This window comes from Pleurodeles waltl, chromosome 3_2 (assembly GCF_031143425.1).
Source record: "Pleurodeles waltl isolate 20211129_DDA chromosome 3_2, aPleWal1.hap1.20221129, whole genome shotgun sequence".
NCBI lineage: Eukaryota > Metazoa > Chordata > Amphibia > Caudata > Salamandridae > Pleurodeles > Pleurodeles waltl.
In genome coordinates this window covers 185,068,930-185,095,835 of record NC_090441.1, presented here as the reverse complement: position 1 = coordinate 185,095,835, position 26,906 = coordinate 185,068,930, and the positions used below count along the sequence as shown (strand labels likewise).

Below are 26,906 nucleotides of genomic sequence, written 5' to 3'. Positions count from 1 at the left end.
TTACTCCAACACCTGTAAGGTTAGAACTCATTGTAGAAGTGGAAGACTTCCATTGCCGAACTTTTGGAAAGTGTCCTTCTAACTGTGGTCTGTAAAGTGACTGACTGGACCTTAATCAGTACCCTCTGCCATTGTAGTGATCCATGCCATATCTACTCTTTAAATTAATTACAAAGAAATTTATCTCAGATAGCTCTCATGCAAATATGACCTCTATCACCCTTCGATATCCCTATGAACATTTTGGCTCCGCTACAGTATGCAGATATTGTCCTTAGTTTTTCCCCCATTTGTGACTTCATGCTGGAGGTCACTTTGATCTTAAGTCCAGTAAGAGCTATGCAATGTTTGCTCAAACGTACCACTCCCTCCTATGTCAGGCTTATTCTGCTCGAGCAATAAAAATGCTTTGGTCCTCCCGCCCCCCAACACCCCTTCTGTTTGCCTATACCCTTCAAACAGTAGATATTTGTGGCCCAGGGTAAGATTAATGGCAATGAAATTAATTTAAGCCCCTCTACCAGTTGCACACCAACAGAAAAGGAACATTGTCAGGGCAGAGTAGGTTGGTACACAACCAGATCTGCACAGTCTATGTAGGTAAGAACATCTTAGAATTCAATGGATCTAGAGTGCCCAACAGCTGAAAATCTACTGTCTGGAACCTGCCTGCCTAGAAGGGGTCAGGTGGGAATATTGGCTGAATGTGGATTGAAAGGTGTTTAATTTGATAGCATCACTGCCCATATTGATGTTAAAATGCACTGTACAAAGGGTGAAAACAGTTTTTATAAACTTGGTTTGAAATTCAAGACCTATTCAGTGTAGGAGGCTGGCCTAGCTTATAGTGGGTGCCTGATGGTACTTACACCTTGTGCCAGGTCCAGTTATCCCACATTAGTAGATTAGTAGTGTTGTAGCAGCTTAGGCTGATAGAGGTATCTGTTAGCAGAGCAGCTTAGCGTGAACTAGGAGACATGCAAAGCTCCTACTATACCACTTATATCATATAGCACTATATCATAAGAATCACAATACTCAGAGTTACTAAAAATAAAGTTACTTTATTTTAGTGACAATGTGCCAAAAATATCTCAGAGGATATACTCCCTTAGGAGGTAAGTAAAATACACAAAATATACACACAAACCAAAATCAGGTAAGTAAATAGTTAGAAAAGTAGTGCAAACACTGTAGAATACAATAGGATGCAATAGGCCTAGGGGCAACACAAACCATATACTAAGAAAGTGGAATGCAAACCGCTTAGGGACCCCAGGCCTAAGTAATGTGTAGAGGGTCGCTGAGATTGTAATTATACACTAAGGGTGTCCAAGATACCCCAACACAAGACCCTGAAAAGTAGGAGTAAAGTTACCCTACTTCCCCAGAAACACACTAAAATCGTGATAGGAGATTCTGCAAAGACCACAACTGACTGCAAAGCACTGAAGACGAATTCCTGGACCTGAGGACCTGGAAAGGAAGGGGACCAAGTCCAAGAGTCACAAAAGTGTCCAGGGGGGGCAGGAGCCCACTAAACCCCGGATGAAAGCGTTTCCAGAGGCTGGGGGAGGCTACTCCTCCCCAGCCCTTAACACCTATTTCCAAAGGGAGAGGGTGTAACACCCTCTCTCAGAGGAAATCCTTTGTTCTGAATTCCTGGGACTGGGCTGCCCAGACCCCAGGAGGGCAGAAGCCTGCCTGTGGGTTGGCAGCAGCGGTAGCTGCATTAAAAAAAAAACAGAGAGCTGGTTTGGCAGTACCCAGGGTCCACGCTGGAGCCCCGAGGATGCATGGGATTGGCACCCCAATACCAGATTTGGCATGGGGTGACAATTCCATGATCTTAGACATGTTACATGGCCATATTCGGAGTTACCATTGTGCAGCTACATATAGGTATTGACCTATATGTAGTGCACGCGTGTAATGGTGTCCCCTCACTCACAAAGTCTGGGGAAATTGCCGTGAACTATGTGGGCGCACCTTGGCTAGTGCCAGGGTGCCCTCATACTTAGTAACTTTGCACCGAACCTTCACCAAGTTGAGGGTTAGACATATAGGTGACTTAGAAGTTACTTAAGTGCAGTGTAAAATGGCTGTGAAATAACGTGGACGTTATTTCACTCAGGCTGCAGTGGCAGTCATGTGTAAGAATTGTCTGAGCTCCCTATGGGTGGCAAAAGAAATACTGAAGCCCATAGGGATCTCCTGGAACCCCAATACCCTGGGTACCTAGGTACCATATACTAGGGGATTATAAGAGTGTTCCAGTGTTCCAATTAGAATTGGTAAAAATGGTCACTAGCCTGCAGTGACAATTTTAAAGGCAGAGAGAGCATAAGCACTGATTAGCAGAGCCTTAGTGACACAGTTAGGCACCACACAGGGAACATACTTTCAGGCCACAACTATGAACACTGGGGTCCTGGCTAGCAGGGTCCCAGTGAGACAGTAAAACCACCCTGGCATATAGTCACTAACAGCCCAAAAGTGGGGGTAACAAGGCTAGAAAGAGGCTACCTTCCTACATTCAGGATCCAGAATAGCTATTTTATCAGTGTGCACAAGAGTGGTCAGCACTTAGGCCAGTACCACATTGGGCCTCAACCACTGGCTCTCAGTCGGGGCATAAACAATAACTACAGTAGAAATATGGATGTAGGCAAGTTAAGCGTGTAGTGGACCCACTCTCAGCACACTGATGTCAGTTATTGCTTAAACCATCTGAGTGTCTGTACTACGTATTGCACTTGTAAGTAACAATGGCCTCCATGTAAATAACATGTTCTTCTCTGCTGTTCCAGGTGAATGCGCCTTTCCACATTGAGAGAGAAAAGCTGTCGTCATCCCTCCAGCATGACTTCTCTTGCAGCACAGCCCAGTCCGTGGTCCCTGCCAACGGCACCGTGAAGATTGCGTTCTCCTTCCGACCTCGGACAGTCGGAGTAGAAAGTCTGGAGTACTTCTGTCTGATTCCCATTGGGGACATCACCAAAACGGTTCTGAAAGTGACTGGGTGGAGTTATGGTAGGTAGCGCGAGAGGACCATTTCAGAGGCAGTGAAAGGTCTCTGAGCTAAACTAAGAATTACAGACAATGTATAGCATTATGTTGGGCTCCAAGCTTTTCAAGAAATGTGAATATTGGCAGTTCACAGACATGGCTGTGGGCTCAGAAGGCGGTATTAATAATTCAACTTCCGCTTATGGGGACTGGGTCAAGTCCGGTGCCACTTCAAGCAATGGCAGTACCTATGGTTGGCATAAGAGGACAGGCATGTGTCCAGTTTTCTAAAATTCTCCAGTCACAACTTGCTTCTCTCAACTTCATTATTTAACACCTTAGCAGAGGGTCCCCAGCACTGACGGGGAGAGTGGAAATTGCTCTTACCGTCCAGAGAGGATCAAGGGTCGTTGGTAGCTGAGGGATGGAATTGCTGTGCCAGTGCCCACCTCTTCTTTTCTTAGAGGATTTATTGGTCGCCTTTAAAAAACACATGCCAGGTGTGTCACATATGTTGATGCCTCAATCAGTCAGTCAATCTGTCAACTATCTATATAGTGCAGAAAAATCCAATAGTGACTAAATGCTGTAGCCTGTTCTAAAACATGACTGATTGAGTTGGAAAAACCCCATTGCTATTACAGGGTAACCCCTTTCCTTCCAGTCTTCCTCCTAGTAGTCATAATAGTACACAACACAGAATTGTGTTTGTGTAACATGTCTAAACAGATTCCCTGCTCACTCGGACTATTTACCTAGGATAGAGGGGTAATCTAACATCCCTCAGATTTGTGTTCATTAGAACAGGTTCAGCATGTTGGATTTTTTGTCTCAAAGCATGATTCTGTGTGCTGTTCTTGGAACAGTACATGAAACTGTCACAGCCATTTATTATATCACTTATCATTCTATATATCACTTATCATTTTATATCACCTAAACATAATTGCCACAATTACTCCAGCGGTTCGTAACCTAATCAGTGGGTCCCCGACTATTTGACAATTAAATATTATTAGTACAATAATAAAGTATATATATAAGAAAGCAAGAAGTAACAAAATACACATTGTATAATGTACTGTAAATGCGAAGGGCTTTGAAATTTGAGGCTAAAAATGAAGGTGGCATCCTTAGCTCGATTTGTGGGCGCATCACAGGTATAACAAACAGATTGCAGCATAGACGATTAGTGACCTCAATTGAAGCACTGGTAAGTGTTGAACAAATAAGCATGCATCAGAAGCAAAAAGGACAAAGACCCATACTAGAGCCCAGCATATTGTTTCGTCTTTTAGAAATAAAACCAAATTGTGAAAAACTCCAACCTTCCCATTAAAATTAAATGTTTATATTTGTATATTTCTTGTTTGTGAATTAAAAAAATAACTATTTTGTGACTTGTGCATTTGTTTAATGTATACATGTTTCTTTATTTTTGCCTATATATTGTGTTGAGCAGAAATTGCTTAGGCAATAGTCCTTGGCTTGCATTAATGATTCAGTGGGGGAACCACAGAAGTTAAAATGTAAGGAACTGTTGTCTTAATTGATATCATCAATCATTAAGCATTCAAAAGCTTGAGCATGAAGTCAGTAATTTTTTTTATTGCTGGGGGCAGCTATGCGCTTAATGTCTTTCATAACATTCCGTTAAAGGGAAAGCTCTATCTTTTATTATCAGTGTATTAACACTAATAATGCAAAGTGGAGCAGACCGTTGTGCTTGCTTCCCCCTTCTCTCATTGCTTACCCAGTCTTAAAGCTTTCATGAAAGAGATTGCATGATAATTGCAAATATTATTAAAATGCATCAAGTAAATGTTCTTCTATTCCAAACAGAACCTAATACAATGTAAACCTTGTATTGTTCAAATGTTCTGTGCCCTGTACCAACTTTATGTATAGATGTACCTGGAGCCTCTCACTTCATTTGCCAAAATATGAAGGTTGGTTAGGGGCTTCACTAAGTTCCATCTTCTCTTCTCAAAGTGAAAGTTCCAGTTGTGTAATACAGAAAACAAGTTCATAAAATGTCAATTGAATTGCAATTGCCCCATTGTTGTCTCTGCATAAGTCTCTGGTTATTTTATAATTGATCCACTCCACCAGTGAATTCTGGTATCCTAACAGATGCTCCATAACATTAATGTATATTCTATTAAGATGCCTCTAATCACTTAATGCTTTGACTAATATATCAGTCAACTAGAAAGTGCCTGCGTTCCCAGTGTACTCAATCTGGCACTTTACTGTAACAGTTAATGCACATGTTCCTTGATGCATTGATGCCATCCTCCATTTCATGTGATTTATTTGCCCCTGCCCCCTCCTTTCTTTTGTCTCTATCAATAATCTGGCAGTTCATTAAGCATCATTTGCACAATCTTTAACGTTTATTTTTGGTGCATCATGGTGTCAGATTGTCCTAAGTAAATAAAAGTTTAAAGTGCTAGTGAGGACCACCAGAGGTTCATTTGCGTTTCTATATATCTTCTTTTACAGGTCCGTCTGTGTCCTTGTTGAGTAACATCATGAACTTTGGCCTGATTAACTTGGGAGAGCAGGCGCAGCGCACTCTGGAGATCCGCAATGAGTCTGATGTACCAGCCCATTACTTGTTTGATATTGATGCCAATGAAAGTGTCTTCTCCTTTGACCCACCCTGCAGTGTTATTCCTGGAAACACCTCACAGATCCTGAAGGTCATCTTTTGCCCCTCTCACACAATCGCCCACTACCGAAGAGTGGCCTGTCTCATCCATCACCAGGTAAAATCAAAATCTGCTAAACACATGGCACTCTGCTTGAGTCCAGGGGCTGTACACTTTTTTACTGTTTCCAGTGTGTGTCAGGAGGCAAGAGAAGCTGTAGTGTTTAATTGAGATGATTAAAACATAGCTCAAATGAGCACCAGAACACTTCACGTAGAACCTTATTTTATTGTAACAGGGGCAGTTATAAAAATGAAGTACTGTACATAGATAAGCATGGTTTGTGGGATTTGACGGATCAGATTTTATGAAAGGAGATTGCCCTAGACAGCACAACATTTGTTTTTTAATGGGTTTGCTTTTTCCTTTTGTATACTGCACATTCTTACATTTTTTGCCCAGCGAGATCAAGTAATTTGCTTAGAACTGCATCATTATTGATCACCTATAGATTTCAAGATTAGAACCTAGATGGGCACATTCCAATATCAGCAACTTTGTCACTAGACAACACTAGTTTGGAACCAGGGACCTTAGATTTTCAATCATTACTCTCATTCTTTATCAAATTGTGCAATCCTAGGCAAATCCCTTTATCGTCTAGTGCCACAGTTAACATATTTGCCAAAAACAATAACTACGAGTGATTCAGCTTCTAATGTGTGCTGTACAAAAAATGTTAATTGGTTTAATTCAGAAAAGACTAATGTCCTGTGTAGGAACCTGTCACTTCTTTCAGTTACCTCCCTCCCCGCCCCCCCAACGTTTTGCCTGACATTGATGCTGACTTGAATGCGAGTGTGCTGGGACCCTGCTAACTAGTCCCCAGCACCTAAATCTTGTATTTAAGGGCTTCCCTGAACCCAACTCACCAGATTCCTGACGATCTCACAAGAAGAAGGCTTGTCTCCTGCTTCAAAGAACCTGGAAAATGAAAGGCAACGCTTCCTGCAGGTACAGCGACCTCTGAAAAACCTCCAGAGGACTGCCTGCATCACAGAGGATCAAGAACTCCCATGGACAGTGGCTCTGTCTAAAGAAGAAAAGAAGAAGAAACCTCTTCTAAGGACTCCCACCGCACCCCAGAAGCGTGACTCCTGACCACTCTGCACCCGACGCACACGACGGCCCGTGTCCAGGTGGTCCACCCAGCCAGAGAGGGTCCCTAGGTGATTCTAAGCAAGTGCTCACCCTGGGTTGACCCTCCCGCCCCTACACGACAATGCCTGCAGAGGGAATCCCGAGGACCCGCCTGACCGTGAAAGCTCCTGGCGAAGATATCCTACGCCAGAGAACATACTGCACCCGCAGCCCCCAGGTCTTGGAGAAAACAACCCCCGGTGCCTCAACGTTCAGCAGGCGGCCCTCCTCCCTGTCCGACTAGTGGTGTGCCCGAGACAACCCCCCCGGACCTCGCCTGCAGCCTCTGAGTGGCCCCTGGGGTCTCCTCATAGACCAGCATAGGAAACCCTACATCCTGTTTGCACCCTGCACCCGGCCGCCGTTGTGCTGCTGAGGGTGTATGTTTGGTGCCTACTTGTGGCCCCTCCAGTGCTCTTCTAATCCCCCCTTGACTGCCCTCCGAGTCGCGGGTACTTACCTGCTGGCTGACCGGATTACAAGTACCCCTGTCTCCATAGGAGCCCACGTTAAATTTGCTCAACTTTGACCTCTGCACCCGGCCGGCCCCGTGTTGCTGGTGGTGGGTGTTGTGGGTTAACTTGAACCCCCATTGGTGGACTACCTAAACCCCGGAAACTGGAACTGTAAGTTGTGTCCTTACCTCTAAAACTGTGCTTATTTTCTTCCCCCAGGAACTGTTCAGAAAATGCAGTGTCCACTTTTAAAATAGATATTATCTGTTTTCTTAAAAACTGTTTACTTGACTAAAGTGAAACAAAGTTACATTGATTTCTACATTAAGTACTTACCTGCAACAGAATTTACTTCTGAACTAAATCTTGTGGTTCTAGTAATAAAGTAACAAATATATATTTGTCCATATAAAATCCTATTGGTCTGGAGTTAAGTCACTGAGTGTGTGTTTCCTTTATTGCTTATGTGTGTACAGCAAATGCTTAGCACTACCCTCTGATAAGCCTACCTGCTCGACCACATTACCACAAAAAAGAGGTTAGTATTATCTACTTTAGCCTCTGTTAAGCTTCTAGGGAACTCCTAGACACTGTGCACACTAAGGGGGTCATTCAGACCTTGGCGGACGGCGGAGGCCGTCCGCCAAGGTACCGCCGACAAATGACCGCACCGCGGTCAAAAGACCGCGGTGGCCATTCAAACATTTCTGCTGGGCCGGCGGGCGCTCTCCAAAAGAGCGCCCGCCGGCCCAGCGGAAATGCCCCTGCAACGTGGACGCCGGCTCAGAATTGAGCCGGCGTAGTTGCAGGGGTGCGACGGGTGCCATTGGCATGGGCACTGCAGGGGCCCCCAGGGGCCCCGCGGCACCCCCTACCGCCATCCTGTTCATGGCGGGTTTCCCGCCATGAACAGGATGGCGGTAGGGGGTGTCTGAATCCCCATGGCGGCGGAGCGCGCTCCGCCGCCATGGAGGATTTAATGGGGAAGCGGTAAACCGGCGGGAGACCGCCGGTTTACCCTTTCTGACCGCGGCTGAACCGCCGCGGTCAGTATGCCCTTGGGAGCACCGCCAGCCTGTTGGCGGTGCTCCCGTGGTCGGTGACCCTGGCGGTCACCGGCCGCCAGAGTCAGAATGACCCCCTATATCTCACTTCGATATAGTATATACAGAACCAGGGGCCAGATGTAGGAAACGATTTGCGACTCGCAAACGGCAAAAATTGCCGTTTGCGAGTCGCAAATGTGAGTTTCCTATGCAGAAATGCATTTTGCGAGTCGGGACCGACTCGCAAAATGCATTTCCGACTCGCAAATAGGAAGGGGTGTTCCCTTCCTATTTGCGAGTCTGAGTGGGATGCAATACCATTTGCGACCGCGTACGCGGTCGCAAATCGTATCGCAGTTACCATCCACTTGAAGTGGATGGTAACCCACTCGCAAATTGGAAGGGGTCCCCATGGGACCCCTTCCAGTTTGTGAATGGACCCCAAACATTTTTTTCAGGGCAGGTAGTGGTCCAAGGGACCACTGCCTGCCCTGAAAAAAAAGCGAAACTAAAGGTTTCGTTTTTTTTTAAAAGTGCAGCTCGTTTTCCTTTAAGGAAAACGGGCTACACTTAAAAAAAAAAAAAAAAAACGCTTTATTTAAAGCAGTCACGAACACGGAGGTCTGCTGACTACAGCAGCCCTCCATGTTTGCGAGTGCCTTGACTCGCTATGGGGCCGCAATTTGCGACCCACCTCATGAATATTCATGAGGTGGGTCATTGCGACCCCATAGCGAGTCGCAGGCGGTGTCTGAGACACCGTACTGCATAACATTTTGCGAGTTGCAAATAGCGAGTCGCTATGACTCGCTATTTGCAAGTCGCAAAATGTTTTGTTTCTACATCTGGCCCCAGCTTCCTACATCCTGATTATGAATATTGTAAAAATTGATGTTGTGATACCAGTGGGCTGGAATCTATGAATTGGCTGATATCCCAACACCCGATTTCTGCAACTCAGAATGGGGAATTACCACACAGACCCTGAGATTCTTTGTCCTTTACAGTGTGTTTTTCCTGATTCTGGTGAGAAGCGCACTGGCTCTCTATATATTCCACTAAAATGAAGTACATTACACTGTGCAGAGAGTCCAGTGGATCCCCAATTGGTATTGCAGAGGTAAAAGTAGATAGGACTAGTGCTCTATTTGGGGTAGTGCGGACAAACAGTTAAGATTATCAGAGGGTATTGCTAAGCATTTGTTGTATTCAGAGAGGCAAGAAATGTGACACACACTCGAAGAATAAATCTGAGACCAAATACGAAAACTAACATTTATTTTTATATATGTTTCAAACCCAGGAACTTCATAATCAGGTAAGCAAACTTATGAGCATAAAGACTTTTCAGTTTCAGAAATAGACTCTTCTCAGAGTTCTCTCAATGTTACGTAATGGATGAAAACAATGTTATGCAAACTCAGGGTTAACAACAACTTACTAGGCCAATCTCAGGGAGTTAAGGTAAGTACTGGGCACTGATCAGAACCAAATGAGGAGGTCCCTCTGGACACCGCTGGGGCGGGCGGGTGCAGAGGTGCAGTAAGGTGTTGGGTGCCCAATGGTTTCTTTTGGGAGTTTGGTCCTTGTGAAGTCAGGCTGAAGGCTATAGGAAGCCAGTCAGGGACAACAAACAGATTGGTGGTAGACTTGGGGTGTTCGGGGACATAGGGACACCTTTGGTCCTCTTCTCCTTTTCCCAGGGGCAACATATGCTGGGGTGTCCTTAGGCATCAGGTTTTCACGTCCATGAGCACTCAAGGTCAGGGAGTCCTGTAGGTTGAGGCTGCAGAAGTTGTGGGGGAGTCTAGCATGGGTGGACCCAGGGTGGACTCGAGCTCTCAGGAGTGAGGGGATATTGTTGGCACCAATGACCCACCTCAGTTGGGGTCAGGGGTGACAGGTGCAGTGGTTGCAGTAGGTGTCGGGTTTTTCCTCTCACCACCAGGCTAGGGGTGAGGGGGCCTGCATGCAGGGACTGCAGGCGATTTGATTGAGTTCAGGAGGGGTGACACTCAGATGGGCTGGGGCTCTGGACAGTTGGGGAGCCCTTCTCACCGGGTCAGGGTTATGTGATGCAGAGGTCACTTAAGATATTGGGTTTCAAGGCTGCAGAATCCTTGTTGGATACTTTGTTGCTGAGCAGGTCCGGTGCTCATGGGAGTCTGAGTCTTTTTAGAAGGCAGGCAGGCTTTCTAGGTTTCTTGAAGCTGCAGCTGTAGGACAAGTCTTTTTGTGCAGAGTCTGGTAAGGTTAGCAGGCAGGCCGGAAGGACTTGTGCCGGGTCAGCTGCTTCTTCTTCTGCAGGGTTGACACCTCTTTGTCCTTCTTCTTCATAGGTAGTCAGGACCTGAGTTCTAGGGTTCAGGGGTGTCCCCTTAATACTTAATTTAGGGGTGTTACAAAGAGTCTCAGGCAGTAGCCTATGGGCTGGCTACCTTTAGGGCGACTACACCCTTCTTATGACCACGCCTTCTGGGAAATAGGCATAACCCTAACCCTAGTGGCCTAATTCCTTTCAAGCAAGATGGTGGAATTTGAAAAGACGAGTCCCGCCTGTGCTGCTACCAAAGTGGGATCAGTACAGGAGGGTTGGTCATCTCCGCTATTTGGAGAGTCCTGAGTTTAAGTTCAAAGGCAGCAAGGCCTTTGAAGCTCCTTGCCCTGGAATGTCCATCCTGCTCTGAATGAGGTGTTATCATCTTTGTCCAGAGCAGGCCTTTGTTCTGGGCCTCCAAGAGGGTTGGCCCTCACCTCAAGGTGCCAGAACTCGGTCTAGGATGACTGCTCTGGTTGGTACCAGTCCAGTCAGTGGACCCACCAGTAGTTGGGTAGATCTTCAGGGGGCCTCTAATGTGCCCTCTATATGCATTTATTAATAAATCCACCACTTGGGTCAGAGAGGGTTTATTATTCTGAGTTGTTTGATACCAAACATCCCAGGATTCAGAGAAGCCATCATGTAGCTGGGGAACTCGCAATGACCAGTGTCCAGCACATGCATTTAAAATGGCTTCCCTGTACACTTACTTTGTCTCAGAATCGACAGAGACACAGCAGGGGTATATCTGATCATGCATATATGCCCTTACATGTGCCTGGATGCACCCAACTTTAAGGGGTGACTTACACCTGACACAGTGTTAGCGTACCTGGCACGCAGGGGTGTACGGCAGATCGTGTTTTCAATTTAGCCTGCACCAACACACGCAGTCCGCATTGGCAGCACTGTGTGGGTTAGATGAGGGGTCCCAGAGGGTGTCACAGTTGGCACTGCAAACCTCAGAGACCTTCCTTAGTACCCCAGGGCCTAGGTACCAGGGGTACTGTTAGAAAGGGGGTTCCTGGTTGGTTAGGGTAGGCGCCTAAGCAAGGCAGTAACCAGCTCTCTAGTCAGGGCAAGGGAGCTACACACCTAAGATAACCCCTGCTCATCGCCTTGGTACCTTGGCACAAGCAGTCAGGCTTATCGTAGCAACAAAGTGTAACACGTTTGCACAACACACACAACCTATTGACATAATAAACACACCACAAAAGAGACTTCACAATAAGCTATATACAAATAAACTCTTTTGCATAAAAAAACAGACCAAAACGACGTGAATCAGTAATGTTGTGCCGGACAGGCACTTGTCAGACGATCACCATCGTAAATGCAACAGAAGGGAAAACATTTCCACCTGCATGTGTCATAAACAAAACATTACTCTCCCACTGCTTATGTCATCGTATACCCCTCCCTCCCAATGTAGGTACTGTAGATCCTGATATGCTCCTTATCACAACACAGAAAAAGGGCACAATAAATTACTCCAGGTTATATCACACAGCATACAAGGAATATGAGGGCATAAAACAGATTAGGGAAATGCAGAACATTAGGTAATCACGAACTACACCGACACAAAACTTCAGCAGGTTTGCGCTTCTTTTACATATTATTCGGTAAAGGGAGCTGTAGGAAAGTACCATCTTGCCTGGCATGTTACCCCCATATTTCACTGTATATATGTTGTTTTAGTTGTATGTGTCACTGGGACCCTGCCAGCCAGGGCCCCAGTGTTCATAAGTGTGCCCTGTATGTGTTACCTGTGTTATGACTAACTGTCTCACTGAGGCTCTGCTATCCAGAACCTCAGTGGTTATGCTCTCTCATTTTCTTTCCAAATTGTCACTAACAGGCTAGTGACCAATTTCACCAATTTACATTGGCATACTGGAACACCCTTATAATTCCCTAGTATATGGTACTGAGGTACCCAGGGTATTGGGGTTCCAGGAGATCCCTATGGGCTGCAGCATTTCTTGTGCCACCCATAGGGAGATCTGACAATTCTTACACAGGCCTGCCAGTGCAGCCTGAGTGAAATAACGTCCACGTTATTTCACAGCCATTTACCACTGCACTTAAGTAACTTATAAGTCACCTATATGTCTAACCTTTACCTGGTAAAGGTTGGGTGCTAAGTTACTTAGTGTGTGGGCACCCTGGCACTAGCCAAGGTGCTCCCACATTGTTCAGGGCAAATTCCCCGGACTTTGTGAGTGCGGGACACCATTACACGTGTGCACTATACATATGTCACGACATATGTATAGCGTCACAATGGTAACTCCGAACATGGCCATGTAACATGTCTAAGATCATGGAATTGTCACCCCAATGCCATTCTGGCATTGGAGAGACAATTCCATGATCCCCCGAGTCTCTAGCTCAGACCCGGGTACTGCCAAACTACCTTTCCTGGGGTTTCACTGCAGCTGCTGCTGCGGCCAACCCCTCAGACAGGTTTCTGCCCTCCTGAGGTCCAGCCAGGCTTGGCCCAGGAAGGAAGAACAAAGGACTTCCTCTGAGAGAGGGTGTTACACCCTCTCCCTTTGGAAAATGGTGTGAAGGCAGGGGAGGAGTAGCCTCCCCCAACCTCTGGAAATGCTTTCATGGGCACATTTGGTGCCCATTTCTGCATAAGCCAGTCTACACCGGTTCAGGGACCCCTTAGCCCTGCTCTGGCGCGAAACTGGACAAAGGAAAGGGGAGTGACCACTCCCCTGACCTGTACCTCCCCTGGGAGGTGCCCAGAGCTCCTCCAGTGTGCTCCAGACCTCTGCCATCTTGGAAACAGAGGTGCTGCTGGCACACTGGACTGCTCTGAGTGGCCAGTGCCACCAGGTGACGTCAGAGACTCCTTGTGATAGGCTCCTTCAGGTGTTGCTAGCCTATCCTCTCTCCTAGGTAGCCAAACCCTCTTTTCTGTCTATTTAGGGTCTCTGTCTCTTGGGATTCCTTAGATAACGAATGCAAGAGCTCATCCGAGTTCCTCTGCATCTCTCTCTTCACCTTCTGCCAAGGAATCGACTGCTGACCGCGCTGGAAGCCTGCAAAACTGCAACATAGTAGCAAAGACGACTACTGCAACTCTGTAACGCTGATCCTGCCGCCTTCTCGACTGTTTTCCTGGTGGTGCATGCTGTGGGGATAGTCTGCCTCCTCTCTGCACTAGAAGCTCCGAAGAAATCTCCTGTGGGTCGACGGAATCGTCCCCCTGCAACCGCAGGCACCAAAGAACTGCATCACCGGTACCTTGGGTCTCCTCTCAGCACAACGAGCGAGGTCCCTTGAATCCAGCAACTCTGTCCAAGTGACTCCCACAGTCCAGTGACTCTTCAGTCCAAGTTTGGTGGAGGTAAGTCCTTGCCTCCCCACGCTAGACTGCATTGTTGGAAACCGTGACTTTTGCAGCTACTCCGGCCCCTGTGCACTTCCGGCGGAAATCCTTTGTGCACAGCCAAGCCTGGGTTCACGGCACTCTAACCTGCATTGCACGACTTTCTAAGTTGGTCTCCGGTGACGTGGGACTCCTTTGTGCAACTTCGGGTGAGCACCGTTTCACGCATCCTTGTAGTGCCTGTTTCTGGCACTTCTCCGGGTGCTACCTGCTGCTGAGAGGGCTCCTTGTCTTGCTCGACGTCCCTTCTGTCCCCTGACACAATTTGCGACATCCTGGTCCCTCCTGGGCCACAGCAGCATCCAAAAACCCTTACAGCACGATTTGCAGCTAGCAAGGCTTGTTGGCAGTCTTTCGGCGGGAAAACACTTCTGCATGACTCTCCACGGCGTGAGTGATCCGTCCTCCAAAGGGGAAGTCTCTAGCCCTTGTCGTTCTTGCAGAAACCTACGCTTCTACTGTCCAGTAGCAGCATCTTTGCACCCACAGCTGGCATTTCCTGGGCATCTGCCCATCTCCGACTTGCTTGTGACTTTTGGACTTGGTCCCCTTGTTCCACAGGTACCCTCGACTGGAAATCCTTCGTTGTTGCATTGTTGGGTTGTGTCTTTCCTGCAGAATTCCCCTATCACGACTTCTATGTCCTTTGGGGAACTTTAGTGCACTTTGCACTCACTTTTCAGGGTCTTGGGGTGGGCTATTTTTCTAACCCTTACTATTTTCTAATAGTCCCAGAGACCCTCTACAAGGTCACATAGGTTTGGGGTCCATTCGTGGTTCGCATTCCACTTTTGGAGTATATGGTTTGTGTTGCCCCTATCCCTATGTGTCTCCATTGCATCCTATTGTAACTATACACTGTTTGCACTGTTTTCTAATACTATTACTGCATATTTTGGTATTGTGTACATATATCTTGTGTATATTTGCTATCCTCATACTGAGGGTACTCACTGAGATACTTTTGGCATATTGTCATAAAAATAAAGTACCTCTATTTTTAGTATATCTGTGTATTGTGTTTTCTTATGATATTGTGCATATGACACTAAGTGGTACTGTAGGAGCTTCACTCGTCTCCTAGTTCAGCCTAAGCTGCTCTGCTAAGCTACCATTATCTATCAGCCTATGCTGCTAGACACCCTATACACTAATAAGGGATAACTGGGCCTGGTGCAAGGTGCAAGTACCCCTAGGTACTCACTACAAGCCAGTCCAGCCTCCTACAGGAGCACACTCTTTCCACACATGAGCTCTTATGCTCCTCTTCTAAAAAATGTGGTATTTTCCGGAACAACACTAACGGGATCAGGGACCTCAAAACAATGTCCTATAAAGATGCGTGCCAACATGGGCGGGTGCTTACATCATCCAAGACATTGGGGAGACCTTGCTAGGTTCCTCCTCCCCTTCATGGGAATACCAAAAGGCTGCTATGGCTGCTGTGTGCGCCCCCACTAGAGGGATTGCGGTAATCTGGGTTGAGCCGCCTAGAATTGATTCACCGCCCTCCTGTTGGGGTCTCCCCACTGGAGCGATGGCCGCTGTCCTGTTCATGGCTGCCATTCCTTTCCCGAGGGAAAATCAGGCACCCGACCTACGAGTACCATGGGCTCCAGATGGGAAGAAAACAAAGACAGCCGCCGGGGCCGCTGCAGGTCCTCGGAGCCTCCCCTCTGTCCGGCTGCGCATTCCTGCAGCCACTCTCCTATATCAACCACACCCAACAAGGTGCGCAAGCTCCTTTGAGTTCAGTGTCATTGCCCCGGGTCGAGGTGGTGACTGCACCCAAGTAGCTTCCTGTTTGAGCCCAGAGGGCACGAGGGAGTGGGCACCTCAAGGGTGCTGCATAAACACGGCAGCTGCACTACTCCTCCTCCTCAGCCCCTCCAGGGACCAAAACACCTCCAGGGATATGGTGAAATATTGAATATATGAAGCAGGGGGGGAAGAGTGACACACCACCTAGCCCCTGAAGAACAACTGGGGCATGGCGAAGGGAACAGCAGTAGGCCAGCTCACCAGGGTCCTGGCAGCAAGGTAGCAGTCCTTCAGTTGGCCTAGCGGGCTACAGGTCAGCACATCAGCAGGTCAGTCCTAATGGCAGCTCCTTTCAGCAGCATAACAGTTCCTCCTGGCAGGTCCACGCAGTGTCTAACAACATGGGGAACAATCCCTTTACTTATACTAATTTTCTCTTTAGTATCAGGGGGCATTTCAAAGGAATTTAAGAAGTAAACATCAGCCTCCTTCGACCTCAGCCCGGGCTCCAGACATGAGTCTGAGGTAAACAAGCCCTTTGTGTGAGGACAGGACACAGCCTATACAAATGTAAGTGTCGCCCCGCTTCTCCTCTCCCAGCCCAGGGACACCATTCAGTATGCAGATGTAATCCTGTTACACCTCCACCCTCCCCTTGTATTGGCTATCTGGAAAGTATGCACAAAAACCCAACTGGAGCCAGTCTGCAAAGCACAAGAGTCATAAGCACAAAGAAATGCCCACTTTCTAAAAGTGGCATTTCTACAATGGTAATAAAAAAATCCACTTACACCAATAAGTAGCATTTCTTACTACCATTCCAAACATACCAAACATGGCCTCGCTGCACCTCATAGATCAGAAGAGACCACTTAGACATATGCAAGGGCATTTCCAATGCAACCCTATGAGAGAGACAGCACTCACGGCAGTGAGAAACCTAGTATGCTGTTTGTCACTGCCAAGACAGGCCACATAATAAGGCACATGTCCTACTTTTTACCTACACAGCACCCTTCCCATAGGGCTGCCTAGGGCCTACCTTAAGGGTGATCTATATGTAATAAAAGGGGCGTTCCAGGCCTGGCAAGTAAATTTAGATGCCAAGCCGCTGTGGCAGTAAACTGCACACACAGGCCCTGCGGTGGCAGGCCTGAGACAGATTTGAAAGGCTACTTCTGTGGATGGTGCAAGCTGCGCTGCAGGCCCAATAGTGGCATTTAATTTACAGGCACTGGGTAAAAGGGATACCACTGTACAAGGTACTTACAGGTAAATTAAATGTGCCAATCAGGTGTAAGCCAGTCATGGCAAGTTTACAGGGGAGAGCACAGGTACTTTAGTACAGATCAGCAGTGATAAAGTGTCCGGAGTCCAAGAGCCAACAAAAAGAGGTCAGAAACACAGGAGGAGGAAGGCAAAAGGTTTGTGGATGACCCTGCAAAAAGGCCCAGGTCCAACATGTACCATTTACTAGGAACTTACAGTGGTAGCTGAAGAGTTTGCCAATTGTGCAAAACAACTATGCAGTTTTGGGGAAAGAGATCCGACACTGGTGACCTGTTTAGTAGTGACCCAGTGCACTAACAGTTAAAGCCACATCAGAAACCATCAAAAAATGGGGGCTAACCATGTCAAAAAAAGGTGCTTTCCTACAAAGACACATTTTTTATGTTAGATTTTAGGAATATAGAGGATATTTTATGAGCTACCAAGCAATTTGAAGATCAAGACTGTAGTACGAATCATCATTATTTATACATGAAGATAGTGTTATATCAGATACTTTGATGGGCACTAGACTAAAGTAAACAGTCTGTCTACTGCTATAGACCAACTATTTTAACAGTGTAAGTGTATCTCTGTATTGCCATTTGTATGGAATTCCACCACTGTTGCATTCAAGTAATTTCATGCCCAGGTTTGAAGTATTTTGTCACTGAGCAGAGTCTGTTTACTGTTTGTATGGCATCATCAGTAGTGTAGGTGCAGTTAATATTTTGTGTGTGTATATTTGGTTGTAGTGTAATTTGGTGTGTCTGAGAACTGGTATGTGCATTTCCTGTCTTGCGAACTCTGTAGGAGGTAATTGAGACTATTGTCTTGTTGGGAGTTGTAGGAAGTTGGCTCTGTATATACTATTTCAAAGTAAGAAATAGTGTGCACAGAGTCCAAGGGTTCCCCTTAGAGATAAGATAGTGGCAAAAAGAGATCATTCTAATGCTCGATTTTGTGGTAGTGTGGTCGAGCAGTAGGCTTATCAGAGGGTAGTGTTAAGCATTTGTTGTACACGCACAGGCAATAAATGAGGAACACACACTCAAAGACTTACTCCAGGCCAATAGGTTTTTATATAGAAAAATATATTTTCTTAGTTTATTTTAAGAACCACAGGTTAAAGATTTACAAACAATACTTTAAATGAAAGGTATTTCGCTCAGGAATCTTAGGAACTTTGAATTATCACAATAGCATGTACAGTTTTGACGAAAAATGGCAATAAGCTATTTTAAAAGTGGACACTGTAAAAGTCAACAGTTCCTGGGGGAGGTAAGTAAATGTTAAGTTCACAGGTAAGTAAAACACTTACAGGGTTCAAAGTTGGGTCCAAGGTAGCCCACCGTTGGGGGTTCAAGGTAACCCCAAAGTTACCACACCAGCAGCTCAGGGCCGGGCAGGTGCAGAGGTCAAAGTGGTGCCCAAAACACATAGGCTTCAATGGAAATAGGGGTGCCCCGGTTCCAGTCTGCCAGCAGGTAAGTACCGGCGACTTTGGAGGGCAGACCAGGGGGGGTTTGTAGGGCACCGGGGGGGACACAAGCAGGCACAGAAAACACACCCTCAGCGGCACTGGGGCGGCCGGGTGCAAAGTGCAAACAGGCATCAGGTTTTCAATAGGATTCAATGGGGAGACCCGGGGGTCTCTTCAAAGATGCAGGCAGGCACAGGGGGGGCTCTTCGGGGTAGCCACCACCTGGGCTAGGCAGAGAGTCACCTGGGGGTCGCTCCTGCACTGGAGTTCGGTTCCTTCAGGTCCTGGGGGCTGCGGGTGCAGTGTGGTTTCCAGGCGTCAGGTTCCTTGAAGCAGTCAGTCGAGGTCAGAGGGAGCCTCTGGATTTCCTCTGCAGGCGTTGCTATGGGGGCTCAGGGGGGTCAACTCTGGCTACTCACGGGCTCGCAGTCACCGGGGAGTCCTCCCTGTAGAGTTAGTTTCCCTCAGGTCGAGCCGGGGGCGTCTGGTGCAGAGTGGAAAGTCTCACGCTTCCGGCGGGAAACGCGTGCTCTTTAAAAGTTGCTTCTTTCTTGCAAAGTTGCAGGTTTGTTGAACAGGGCCGCTGTTCTCGGAGCTTCTTGGTCCTTTTAGATGCAGGGTAGTCCTCTGGGGCTTCAGAGGTCGCTGGACCCTGGGGGATGCGTCGCTGTTGCAGTTTTTCTTGAAGTGGGGAGACTGGCCGGTAGGGCTGGGGCCAAAGCAGTTGGTGTCTCCGTCTTCTCCGTCTTCAGGTTGCAGGAATCTAGTTTCCTAGGTTCTGGGGAGCCCCTAAATACTGAATTTAGGGGTGTGTTTAGGTCTGGGAGGGCAGTAGCCAATGGCTACTGTCCTTGGGGGGGCTACACCCTCTTTGTGCCTCCTCCCTGTGGGGAGGGGGGCACACCCCTAATCCTACTGGGGGAATCCTCCAAAATCAAGATGGAGGATTTCTAAAGGCAGGGGTCACCTCAGCTCAGGACACCTTAGGGGCTGTCCCGACTGGTAGGTGACTCCACCTTGTTTTTCTCATTATCTCCCTTGGACTTGCTGCCAAAAGTGGGGGCTGTGTCCAGGGGGCGGGCATCTCCACTAGCTGGAGTGCCCTGGGGCACTGTAACACAAAGCCTGAGCCTTTGAGGCTCACTGCTAGGTGTTACAGTTCCTGCAGGGGGAGGTGTGAAGCACCTCCACCCAGAGTAGGCTTTGTTTCTGGCCTCAGAGGGCACAAAGGCCCCTCACCACATGGGGTCATAAACTCGTCTCTCAGCAGCAGGCTGGCACAGACCAGTCAGTCCTGCACTAAACAATTGGGTAAAATACAGGGGGCATCTCTAAGATGCCCTCTGTGTGCATTTTTAAATAAATCCAACACTGGCATCAGTGTGGGTTTATTATTCTGAGAAGTTTGATACCAAACTTCCCAGTATTCAGTGTAGCCATTATGGAGCTGTGGAGTTCGTTTTTGACAAACTCCCAGACCATATACTTAATATGGCCACACTGTACTTACAATGTCTAAGAATAGACTTAGACACTGTAGGGGCATAGTGCTCATGCAGCTATGCCCTCACCTGTGGTATAGTGCACCCTGCCTTAGGGCTGTAAGGCCTACTAGAGGGGTGACTTACCTATGCCACAGGCAGTATTTTGTGCACATGGCATGTCGACTTTGCCTTTTTCTCCCCACCAATACACACAATCTGCAATGGCAGTGTGCATGTGTTAGGTGAGGGGTATCTTAGGGTGGCACAACATAGGCTGCAGCCCTTAGGGACCTTCCCTGGTCACAGGGCCCTTGGTACCATTGGTACCTTTTACAAGGGATTTATCTGGGTGCCAGGGGTATGCCAATTGTGGAAACAATGGTACATTTTAGGTGAAAGAACACTGGTGCTGGGGCCTGGTTAGCAGGGTCCCAGCACACTTCTCAGTTAAGTCAGCATCAGTATCAGGCAAAAAGTGGGGGGTAACTGCAACAGGGAGCCATTTCCTTGCAGGTGTCATTAATATTCCTTGAAATCAGTGTACCTATGGGGTGTTGGATAGGTATAGATGTAATGTGATATATGTTTCCTTTGGAGAGGTTCATTGGTTTATGAAGAGTATGATGCTGTTTTTAGGTTGGTTAGTTCCAACTATATTGCTCCTCTGAACTTTCTTGTGCACTTCCCTGCACCTGTGTTATATGATATGCAGAAAACAAGGTGTGGACATTCTAGTCGCTGAGGTTAGTAATGCACACCTTTCTGCTCCTGACATCTTATGATCCCTAGCTCTTATAGTTTGTGATAAAGTAGTACATACATGCAGCACCGACGTATGCGCATCACAGGCTCTTCTGGCTCGTGATAGAAAAGGACTGGAGCATGTGATGACACCTCCTGTATGTTTCCAAGGCCCACTTGTAGGAGAGAGAACTAGTTCTTAGGAGCTATGTAATTCAAACTTGCACTAGTCACTGGGAGTCTCTCGTCTGGAATGCTGTGAGACGTGTAGAGTAGGTTTGTTACTCCTGCTCCTGTGGGTTTGCAGTATGAAGCAATTAAAGGTTGGAGGCCTTCGCTCCATCTGGCATCTTTTCAGTGGTAACTAGTTCACAACATTACCAAAGTCCACGTAGATATTTACTCCTGAATTTGAATGAAAGCTGAACCACTCACCTTATGAGACATGGGTAGAATAGTATGTTTCCCTATGCGTGTTGGCAGTATAAAGCCATTGACACAAATTACAGAGAGTCACAGCAGGTAAACTGTTCTTACTGAGACAAAATAAAGTGAAGAAGTCTGGACCCTAAAAAGAAAGATGAATTGAGCTATGAAACCGATACCCACGGACTGTGTTGACTCCAAGATGGATTGTGGATCTTCCGGAGAATGCTCCCAAACTGAGACATAATCTAGAGAGGGCTTAAGACACAGACTTCAGCTGCACCCTGATCAGATTCCAGACTCTGAGGACAAGGGCCACACAGGAGAACCAAAAGCAGCTCGCCCATCCCTGTCCTGCTGCCATTAACCTTGGCGAGTTGGGGAAAGTAAATAAAAATTGTCGATTTGTGAGAGTTGGTGGGAGCAGAAATGCAAGCCCCAGGAGTACTTTCTGAGAGTGGGAAGGGCTGCCACAACATTCTGCCCGGAGGTGCTTATTTGGCCCTGACGGCTCCCGCAGTGCGGAGCGTGCCCGGGCCAAAGGTGGGGCCTATCTGTGCGCATCAGAGGCTGGAAGAGGCTGGGCCACCCCTCTTGGTTTGATGTTCGGACGCCAAGGAGTTGTGTGTTGAGATCTATTTCTCAAAGAATTTCCGGGTGTTGGTTGTGTGTTTTGTACCCCACAACATCTTCTGAGGGTGCCATATAGGAGGGAGTGATGGGTAAGCAGAAGGCTTCGCCCAATCCATCCACGACCGTGGATGCTTTCTTCACTAGGGCAGCAGGGATTTTAGATAAAGAGAATGAGTTAGCAACTCACAGGTCATCTTACTCACCTATTGGCATGAGTCTAGGGACACAGTTGGGTCCTATGGCGTTCTGCTGTGGTGGGTTTGGGCTTGTCCCCAGTACCTGTGCTATCTGAACTGGGTTGTCGCCAGGAAGCCCTTCCGTAGGTAAGGGCAGGGACTGCTGGGAGTTGCGAAGAAGAGGCATTGGTTAAAGGAACACTGGAGGGTGTCACAAAGGAGGCCAGAAAGAGGAAGAGATGAGAGCCTTGTGGGAAAGGAAGCATCCAAGGCCCTTCCTGGCACACTTAGGAGAGGCAAAGACACAGGGTTGGGGGGACAGTTTAACATAGACGCTGTCCTGGACTCTTTGCACTCCTGTATCGTGGCAGCCTTGGGTGGCAAATTGGAACCTATTTTCCAGTGACTAGTAACCATTGAGGCCAACCCCTCTAACTTCTTAAGTCTTTTGAATAATACCAGCATGGTGCAATCTGGGGAAGCCCTTCTGCTACCTGCCATCTCTAATATTTTATTCTACCTATCTTTCAAGGGGTTGTATATGGCAGGGTGGGGAGGGCTCATTGGGGTCTATGGCTATTGTAATGGACGGGTTGGCAGTATTTTCAAATACCTAGTCGGTGGGATTGGGGGCTAAGACTTTATCCACTGTTTCTTCTCTTCACAAAGTGGGGGGTGGAGGATGTGTGGGTGGGGGAGCTGTGGGGGAGGGGTGGTTGTTGTAGTGTCAGGGTAAATGACAATGGAAAGAAAGGTCATGTGAAATGCAGAAGGACCAGATTATGAATTCCTCCTCACCTAGTCTGGCAATTCTAGATTTACCCCCAGAAGCCACCCCTTATGATATTGTTCTGGGTAATGTACCACTGCTTAGACCGGACGCCCAGAAGAACTTCTGTCAATTAGGAAATAAAGTGTTCTACTGGTTGGGCTCTAACACTGCCTTGGGGGCCTGTGCAGGTGTCTGGATTATTATGGTTCGTAGGGTTAGCTGGTTGGGGAAAAGTGAAAAGTCCTTGGAAGGTGATTGTGTAGTTATTAATTTTGACAGACCACATGTTACTGTAGCGGTATTAGAGTATTTTACAAGTCCCCCTCCTAACGGCCTGGTGCCGTTCATCAGGATGTTCCCCCTGGGCTTTTTCTATAAGCCCCCATGATTTTCACCCACCTTTAGTTCTTGACATACCTCAGGATGGCAGAGAGTGACAAGGGTAGGTCAACCCGAGAATTGCCCAGTCTTGGTTTTAGCTAATAGTTGTGCCCTCATATCTGACCTAGATGTTTGTGATTGATTGGGGAAGGATGTCACAAGGAATCTTGTGCAGATCAGCCACGTTGAGTCTCAGACAGTTTTATCGGAGGTGGAAGTTAGGGTTGATACGCAGAATTTACACTGAGACTTGAGCAGGGTGTATGCTGAGGAAATCATGTAGAATTGTTAGCTGAAACGTGGCAGGGATTGAGGGGAAATTTGGTGACCCTCACTGGTTAGAATTTGTTAGAGGGTTTGAGGTAATTTGCATGCAAGAAACCTGGGTGGTTGAGAATATTTACTTTTTACAGGGTTATAAGACCTTTTTCATCCCGGCTATGGGTTTGCTGCGGGACGAGCAAAAGGTGGGTTGATTACATTGTCTTGTTTGCTATCAACAGGATGTTAGAGGTTTTATACTCTGGCGCTCCGACGTTGCAGGACTTGTTGTTCTTGTCAGGAGGTAACAAATTCGTAGTAATTAATTTTTTTTATGTTAAATCATCCTCACAGGAGGGGTACAATGTGCAGTTGCTGTGTTCTTTTGTTAGTGACACCTTGAGATCCAAGTTATCATCAGCATTCCTTATGGTGGTTGGGGATTTTAACATCTGTATGTGTAAGGGGTTGAGTACTAGGAGGGAACCTGGTGGGGATTGCCCCCTCTTGCCTGGGGCACATTTAGAACAGTCAGTTTGGTTACAGCTTGAATTCCCTATTGAGTCAGTAAAATGTAGCGCTCTCTCTCGATATGCTAACTCGGTCAAAGTGCCATCTTAATGCCACGTTTAAAGGAAGAGGCTGTGAATCCGTCATTGATTTTATATTTTTAGTCATCCGTAGGAAGCTGGCTCTGTATATACTACCTCAAAGTGAGATCTAGTGTGCACAGAGTCCAGGGGTTCCCCAGAGGCTTCACAGAGGCTAAAGTAGGTAATACTAATGCTCTCTTTTGTGGTAGTGTGGTCGAGCAGTTAGGCTTATCAGAGGGTAGTGCAAAGCATTTGTTATACACACACAGACAATATTAGAAGCACACAATCAATTACTTAACTCCAGATCACTGATTTTTATGTAGCAAAAATATATTTTCTTAATTTATTTTTAGAACCACAAGATTCAAGTTGCAGGTAAGTACCGTAAAAGTTTGGCATTTTATACAGGTATCAACAGTACTTTGTTTTAAATAGGTAAGTAATACAGTTTTTCAATTATTGGCAATAATCTGTTTTAAAAATGGACACCGCACAATTTTCAAAAACAGTTCCTGGGGGAAGAAATGTTAGATCGTTTTACATGCAAGTACAGCATTTACAGTTTCAGTCTCTGGGTTTTAGGGAGTCCACTGGTCAGGGTTCAAGTTACCCCCAAACACCCACCACCAGCAACACGGGCCGGTCGGGTGCAGAGGTCAAAGTTGAGCAAATTTAACGTGGGCTCCTATGGAGACAGGAGGTCCTTGGAATCAGGCCTGCCTGCAGATAAGTACCCGCGATTCGGAGGGCAGACCAGGGGAATTCGAAGAGCACTGAAGGGGCCACAAATGGCACCAACCACACACCCTCAGAAGCAGCCGGGGAGGCCAAGTGCAAACAGGATGTCAGGTTTTCAATGCTGGACCCAGGGGTCACTCGGAGGCTGCAGGCGAGGTCCAGGGGGGTGTCTTGGGCACACCAACAGTCGGACCGGGAGGAGGGCCGCCTTCTGAATGTAGAGGCACAGGGGGTAGGGTTCTCCAAGGCCTGGGGGCTGCGGGTGTCATATATCTTAGTCCGGAGCTTTGCGATCAGGGGGGGTCTTCGGGATTACCTCTGCAGGCGTCATTGTGGAGGGGTGGGGAGGTCAACCCAGGGTGGGCACTTGCAATCACCTGTGGACCCTCTCTTGCTAGATGGACCACCTGGAATTGGGCCGTGGGCGTCCGGTGCAAAGGGGCCAAGACTCATGCATCCGGAGTGAGGTGGGAGTCCTTGGTGTAGGTTTTCTTAGACAGAGCTGCTGTCCTCTGGAGTTCTTGGTCCTTTTGGGTGCAGGGCAGTCCTTTGGAGTTGAGCAGAGGTCGCTGGTCCCACTGAACGTGTCTCTGGTCTTTTGCAGGTTCTTTGAACCAGGAGGCAGGTCGGTAGGGCTGAGGCCAAAGCAGTTGTCGTCTTCCTTCTTCTCGGCTGGGGGTTTCAGCTTAGCAGCCCTTCTTCTTCTTGTTAGGTCGCCAGGAATCTGGTGAGCTGGGTTCAGGAATTCCCTTAAATCCTAGATTTAGGGGCGTTTTAGGGGTCAGAGGGCAGTAGCCAATGGCTACAGTCCCTGAGGGTGGCTACACCCTCCTTGTGCTCATTCTCTTTGGGGACAGGGGGGCACAAATCTAATCCTATTGGCCCCTGTCCTCCAAACCAAGATGGAGGATTCTGCAGGGAGGGGGATCGCCTCAGCTCTAGACACCCTAGGGGTGGTCCTGGCTGAGGTGGTCACTCCTCCCTGTTTTCCTAAATTTTCCTGCCGCACTTGCCACCAAAAGTGGGGCTTTGTCCGGGGGCGGGCATCTCCACTAGCTGGAGTGCCCTGGGCCACTGTAACCCAAGGCTTAAGCCTTTGAGGCTCACCGCCATGTGTTACAGTTCCTGTAGGGGGAGGTGTGAAGCACCTCCACCCAGGACAGGCTTTGTTTCTGATCAGAGTTCACAAAGGACCTCACCCCCTGTGGTCAAAAACTTGTCTGAAAGCGGCAGGCTGGTTCCTACACCAGCAGTTTGGTTAACATACAGGGAGCATCTCTAAGATGCCCCTTGTATGCATTTTTCAATAAATCCCACACTGGCATCAGTGTGGGTTTATTGTGCTGAGAAGTTTGAAACCAAACTTTCCAGTATTCAGTGAAGCCATTATGGAGCGGTGGAGCTGGTAATGACAAAATCCCAGACCATATACTCAATATGGCTACAAAGCTCTTACAATGCCTAAGAACGGACTTGGACACTGTACGGGCATATTGCTCATGCAGCTATGCCCACACCTGATTTGTGGGCATGGCACCCTGAGAGGGGTGCCATGCCGACTTGGGACCACATGTAGCAAATTTCAGATTTGCAACCCGCAAATTGCGAGTCATAGTGACTCGCAATGTGTGAGTCGCAAATCCGAATGTCAGATGGTGTCCGTGACACCATCTGTGATTCGCAAGGGGGTCGCAAATGCCCACCTCATGAATAATCATGAGGTGGGCCGCAATTTGTGACCCTCCTGCGAATGGCGGCCCTCACAGGGATGGTGGCCTGCTGCGGACAGCAGACCACCATGTCTGTGACTGCTTTTCAATAAAGCAGTTTTTATTTTTTTTGTAATGCAGCCCGTTTTCCTTAAAGGAAAACGAGATGCATTACAAAAACAAAAAATGAAACGTTTTTGTGTAATTTTTTGTCTGCTCTGAAAAAATGTTTCCAGTGACATTCACAACGGCGATGGGGTCCCATGGGGACCCTTCCCTTTTGCGAATGGGTTACCACCCATTTGAAATGTGTACAAAATGTGATCTGCGAGTCGCAATTAGGAAGGGAACACCCCATCCTAATTGCGAATCGCAAACCCGTT

The 26,906-nt window shown here is 47.5% G+C and overlaps 1 protein-coding gene across 2 annotated transcripts in view; it reads left to right on the top strand.

The window, feature by feature from the left end:
• CFAP65 (cilia and flagella associated protein 65) overlaps nucleotides 1-26,906 on the top strand; it is a 433,505-nt gene that overhangs the window by 131,482 nt on the left and 275,117 nt on the right. For both annotated transcript variants that reach the window (XM_069227128.1, XM_069227129.1), the window contains exons 8-9: nucleotides 2,811-3,033; nucleotides 5,515-5,780. In XM_069227128.1, the coding sequence (XP_069083229.1) occupies nucleotides 2,811-3,033; nucleotides 5,515-5,780 (489 nt within the window). The remainder of the gene's footprint in view (nucleotides 1-2,810; nucleotides 3,034-5,514; nucleotides 5,781-26,906) is intronic.